Source organism: Cheilinus undulatus, linkage group 6 (genome assembly GCF_018320785.1).
Source record: "Cheilinus undulatus linkage group 6, ASM1832078v1, whole genome shotgun sequence".
Taxonomy (NCBI): domain Eukaryota; kingdom Metazoa; phylum Chordata; class Actinopteri; order Labriformes; family Labridae; genus Cheilinus; species Cheilinus undulatus.
The window spans coordinates 16,505,564-16,512,083 of NC_054870.1; the positions used below are offsets into that span (position 1 = coordinate 16,505,564).

Here is a 6,520-nt window from a genome sequence, read left to right on the forward strand (position 1 = left end):
TGCTGTAAATTGGAATTCCCTTTGTGGGACTAATAAAGGAATATCTTATCTTATCTTATCTTATCTTATCTTATCTTATCTTATCTTATCTTAGATATCTACATATGTAAATATACATAAATGTGACTGAAACAAAAGTCTAATACGATTAACAACACGGTGAAGTACAACAGCGCTTATTAAAACAATGTCTCTAATATAATTACAGTATGTAATCTGTTGTATTTTTCTGTTTTTTCATACTGTAACCTATTGAATATGGTTGTGTATGACTACATCAAAGCAATTGATATTAAGTCCATTTATTCATCAGACAACTACAATAGAGACCTTTAAATGTGAGGCACTTTTCCAAGCGCGCCATTGGATGAGAACCCTGATTACTTTGTATGTCGGACCAAGAACATAGCTGTCCACACTATTTGTCGGTTAAAATAACTTCAGTAAACTCATTTATTTCAAAATTATGCGCAAGATGTGAGCATGGCAACACTTTTATTTTTAGGTGTACTAGAATGAAGATTCAGCAGTCAAAAAATTGGGTATTCCCTCGCCAGGGATTGTCTAAATAGGCGGTGTCTCCTGTTGGCCCACTGTCTAATACAAATAACAGCCTGTGCAGACTAATTTGTACAAACATTTACAAACTATTACCAATGATGAAAGAAGAGCTGTATGCTATCATCATCACAACGGCTGAAGTTAGTCCCATAGAGGGCGTGTACACCATCTCAGCAGTGCCAACAATGAGTCCTCCTCCAACCCACGTAGCTGCAAGTGGATAAAGCTTTGTAAGACATTTATATCACAAACAGAGGTTAGTGTGAAAGAATGATAGACAACCCATAATGTTTTTTTCAACAAGTGTGGAAAACATCCAGCAATGAATCTTCTCCACCAGATCTCAGACTGTGAAAAAAATTCAATGTTTTGTGACTTTTACATCCCCAAACAGATCCTTCCTTCATTGGTTCACAGGATTTACCCTCCTGTATTAAACTCAGCCTCTGACCTTCTCAGTCTCAACTTATCTACACCATCTCATACAACTTGTAATTCTGGTTTCTGTTGCACCCTATCAAATTCCAGTCTCAACTGTATCCGTACAACAATCAATGTTATTGTTCAGAACTTACAAACTGTCCCAGCTACATTAATCAAGATTTATTTTTCTTTCTTTGTTTTTTTTTTTTTGTTTTGTTTTTGTTTGTTTGTTTTTTTGTTTGTTTGTTTTTTTGTTTGTTTGTTTGTTTTTTCTTTTTGTAGTGTGTGGTAAGGCAAGGCAAGTTTATTTGTATAGCACATTTCAGCAACAAGGCAATTTAATGTGCCTCACTCAAGACACCAAAACACGATGACTAAGGGATAAAGAAACACCAGAAACATAAAAAAGTGATTGGAACAGCCAATAGAACCCACAAAATATAAAAACAAAAATCACAACATGATGTTCATAGTGGATCTGACATCTCCTTACTGCTACCTTACCTCATCTCAGTTTAATAGTTCAGGACTCATGTGAGATTTATTTATTTTCCTGAAATATTTTTCTTCCCAGGCAACAAAAGCCTGATATTACAGTTTTTCTCAGTCACTTTGGTACATTTCTCAGATCAGAATTGAAATTCTCAAAACTGCTTGTTCAGTCTTCACATCATTGTGTCACTTGTGCACATCAAAAAAGCAGTTTCTTATTTCTTTGAACAAGTTGCAAATGCTTTGGTACATCCATGCAAATGATTCTGTACAATTCTCTGCTGTTTCCTACATTATCAATTGCTTATGTCATGTTGATCAAAATGTATTATAATGGGTCTCTGTTGAATAGTCTCACCCCCAACAACATTTCGGCATTAGTTCATTGCATAAGTCTTTACATGCAAACTGGTTGAACAGGTTGTCATAATATGTCAAGCATATTTCTATACATTTCCATTAGACTTTTTCTAAATCCCAGGTGAATCTTGACTTTCTCTAACGAAGGAAAATGTGTGAAGCAGAGGCTGAATAAGACACTCTAAAAGATTATTTCCATGCTGCATTGCAAGCAAAGATATTCGTTGTGATGTGGATGAGAATTTGTGGCCCAACAGACAGGAACGTCAGGAGGTGTAGGAAGAATGCACTGTAATTCCTACAGCACTGCATGTACAGTTTTTCCTAAGAAGATTGTCCTATGTTCACATTTTTATTTTTTTTTCTTTGTGCTATGCAGTGCTGTCTTTTCTTTTCTGTATCACAACAACATGGTCTGTCAACAAATTACAGTACAAACAGTAAAATCATAAATGTGAATCTTGTCCAGTCTCTTGCAATCTACCACACACACTAAGGTCTAACTTACAATTTACAATAATTGTCATCAAAACTTTAGCCATAGTTTACATCAGAACATTCCTCCAGAGTACACTGTTATATTGACAACATGACTAAGCAGTTTGACTGTCTTATGCGTACACAATGACACAAGGACTAGTCATTCTGATGGCTCTGATTTGTTCATTGACACAAATATTTACTTTTGAGAGATGAACTAAGGATTTTGAGCAAGGGACTGGTTTTCGCTGGTACTCCATAATGTTTTGCTATTTGTATGAATTGTTCTGAGAAATGCACTTACTGTTTAGCAAATGTCGTGGATGATTGGAGAAATGTACCAAAGGGACTGGGAAAAACTGTAAAACATTAAACATGGTACTAACCCACTGTCCACAATAAGAACAGTTTCTCCACCTCTGCTGTCAGCATCATGAACAGTACTCTATTCCTCCGTCTTCCCTCCACTGACTCTCACTGAACCCCAGAACCAGCAGTCAGGCAGGTCACATTAATTCAGACTGGACTTCTCATCAGAAGTGCACACTGTGGTGCACAGATGGTCGAGTGGTTTAAGGCACGACCCATGTGCAAGGACAGCCCAGGTACGAATACAGCCTGTGACCCTTCACCGCATGTCTCTCCCTTGTCTGTTCCCTGTTTCTGAGTCTATCCACTGTCCTTCCTCTTTCTAATAAAGGCTAAAAATAAAAAATAAAGCTTAAAAATATAAGTGCACACTGGGTATTTTATATCCTCTTATTCACCAGTATACCTGCACATCTAAAAAGCTTTTCCTTTTTGCACCTTTGAACATACTTTTGTAATATGTATACAGTGTTTTATATTTCAACTTTACAATATTTTTCTTTAATAATTCATTTAAGTTTCTAGCCTCTTAATTTTTATTTACCTCTGAATACTTTTATCCATTCTTATTTTTATTCTTTTTATTCTTCCTCCTTTTTGTTTCGCAGTAAGTCAAATTCCTGGTGTGTGAAAATATACTTGTCAAGAAAACTCAATTCTGATTGTATAGATATCATAATGCATTTATTCATTCAAAGATTGGTAATGGAAACTTGACACCTTCTCTGACAAAATTGAAGGCACTCTTGAATATATTTTCTTTATGAGCTTTGTTTCATTTAATCTTTTATGCAGTTGTTATTCTAGTTGTGTCAGCTGTGCTCTCCTCACCTGTCATTGTGAAGATTCCCACCACCAAGCTAATCCTCCGGTTTCCCAGCAGGGCCATATCCACTCCAGTGGCTGCACTTTTCTTCTGCTCCCTTTTGGACTTGAAAGAAGCCCAGATGCCGGTTCCCAGAACCAGCATGTAGAAGAAGACCATCGCTATCACTCCTGGGATGTTGACAGCCATGATCAAACTGGTGGACTTTCCTCACTCCACACTGCTGCATGAACTGATGCCTGACTGACTCAGTGACAACAATTGAGAGACAGAAAAACAAACTCCTCCTAGTTTGACTTATTTCAGGTCTTTAGACAAGTGGCTACAGTCTGAGCACACTCAAAAAACCTGCTTCTCACAGTCCATGACCAAAACAGATGTACAGGCTACTTCATAGCCGAAATGACATGCATGTACCAGATAATTCATATAACTAGAAATTATATTTTTGTTTTTGTTCATTTTTACATAACATCACTGTGCATTTCACATTTACTTAACTTTAGGACTTGTGTTAAGAATTTAAATAATGCATAAAAGCTTGGATGAGCCTCCTGATCAACTGCTACCCCCATTCCAACAGTTGAACTCTCAGTAGTTTGGGCTGTTGGACATTAAGATTACACTTTTCAAAGAGGCCCACTACTTATTCTGCACAAGTTGCATGGGAATTGATACTTGAAGCATATTTTTGTCTTTTCTTCCAAGATAGAAATAGGCAAAGGCATTAAAAACACCAACAATGTAGTGCTTTTACACAACACCTTCAGATCATTATGGTTGCCTTTATTTGGGTTAGGCTTTTCTACATGACAATAGAATATAAGGTGCCTGAAGATTTTGAAAATGGATCTGCGAATGCACACTTTTGAAAAGGACAACATCAGTGTCATCAAGGCCACCCGTAAGGGAGGATAAAAGGGGAGAACTTTCTGGGGGCCAGCCAACTTTGGGGCCCATGGAAGTTAGGAAAATCATGGTCCATTGTAGTTAAGCTGTGATGACCATATTTTAATTATTATTTAAACTGAATAATGATCAGTCTTGTTAAAGCAATAGAAAATTAATTTTATTTACTTACGCTGTATTACAATGTGGCCTTTTTAAAAGTGTAAACCCATTTTTTTTTTAAACAGAATTACCTTCAACCTATTTGGAAGGTAATGTCAGACTTCACAGATAAGCCATGATGTGCACTAACACCAGGGGCCAAAAGGTAAAGTAGAAGGAACTGCAATAAATTTAATATTTAATCATTAAATAGTTGTAAAATAAAAACAAAATTGGCAAAATGGCTAAAATGTGGAAAAGATTGGTAGAAATAAAGGGTGAAAAGTAGTTAGAGTGGAAAAAACGGTAAAAGGTGGCAAAACTAGGTTTAAAGAGGCAAAAAAAAAAAGAATTAAGAAGCAAATATATTCAAGCAATGGTGTACAGTGGCAAAAAAATGGCAGAAATAAGTGGTTCAAAGTGGCAAATGTAGGTTAAGGAGAAAATTTGCAATATGGTTACAAGGGGGTTAAAAGGGGCGAAATTGGTGGCTTAAGTAGTGAGAAGAGGTTAAAGAGAAGCAAAAATTTGCTAAAGTGTCAAAAATGGGATGACGAAACACTGAACACTGACAAAAAGGGGTACGAATGACATGAATAAAGAATTTAAACATCAGAACCAGTAATAATTTGATGCACTTTTTAGCTCCAAAATAAGGGAACTGTTAGCCAGGACGCTAGCACCAGTGCTACTGATCTAACATACGTTCACTGATATCATCAATAAATTACAACTGGGGGGGGGGCCATTCACTGTGTTTTTCAGAGGTCCAACCAATTTTGTGGGCGGGCCTGTGTTTTTTTTTTTACATTACAAATATAAAGTTCCTTTACAAAAAGACCCCTTGCAAATGTGCATTAAGCCCTGTTCAGACTAAAGATTTGCAAAGAGACGAGTTGAAACTCACCACTGCTAATCTCTCAATCATTTGTCATCATCGCTGTAGTATGGCAGCAAACTTTTACAGCACATATGATACAAAAATGCTTTGCTAGCTCAGCTCTTTTTATAATTTCTTATTGACAGCTGCAAAGAATAATTAATTTTAGAAACTTAACTTCTACAGTGTTTACTTTCTCATCTATTAGCTCATAGAGCACTGCACACCTGCTTACGTGCACAGCTGAGAACAAAAGTGTTTACAGGCTAAAGTTTCATTGTGAAAAGTTTAAAAAAGAAGAAAGATGCAATCATTTCCCAAATTAACAAATGATCTTACAAAATATTCTACTCTGAACAAAATATTCTACTCTGGTGTTTAAAGCGTTAAAGAATGAGATTTCCAGTTCTCTTTTATCTGCTTGCAACAGCATGAAGCCAGCTAACTGTAATTTACTGAAGTGAATCTCATCATCAGACGGCTTGATTAAAGCAACAACAGCTCAGTTCAGATTGCTGAAACTGATGCCAATGATGTTCCAAGGCGGTCTCTTTGCATCCCAATCTTTGGTCTGAACTGGGCTTTACAGTTAAATTCTAAAGCCATGTAATAAAAACAGCAATGACTGACTGAAATTTGAATGTATTTCCTTAGTAGTTTGGGGTCTCTTGGAGTCACAACCCCAACATGGTTTTCTAAACACAGATGTTTGTGCATTAGACTCTCTTATGTGTTTACATCTCACAGCTCTGTAGGTGGAAAAGTATGTGCAAATATATGTCTTATTAACATGTTCATATCCATGGGCGGTTCCACTGTGAGACAAATGTAAACAACTCTAGATCCTCATACTCCAAATAGCTTCAAGATATAGTCAACACAAAATGACTTAAAATTAAATTCAATGATTAATATGTGTATTTTGATTATAATTAAGAATAAATAAAACAGCAAAAATATCCAAAAAGACCCTGAAGTGGACTCCCTGCCCCCAACAGCAAGATCCAAGTCACTCAAAAAGAACAAAAATGTAGTTAGGTCCCAATACCAATATTACAGTTTTTCCTCAGTCGCTTTGG

At 36.3% G+C, this 6,520-nt stretch overlaps 1 protein-coding gene across 1 annotated transcript in view; it reads right to left on the reverse strand.

Annotated features, from left to right (window-relative positions):
* The window catches only part of LOC121511403 (high-affinity choline transporter 1-like), a 28,561-nt gene extending 24,861 nt beyond the window's left edge, over positions 1-3,700 (reverse strand). The window contains exons 1-2 of the mRNA XM_041790068.1: positions 3,517-3,700; positions 655-771 (exon numbers count right to left, since the gene is read on the reverse strand). Coding sequence (XP_041646002.1) covers positions 655-771; positions 3,517-3,700 — 301 coding nt within the window. The remainder of the gene's footprint in view (positions 1-654; positions 772-3,516) is intronic.
* Between the last annotated feature and the right edge of the window lie 2,820 nt (positions 3,701-6,520).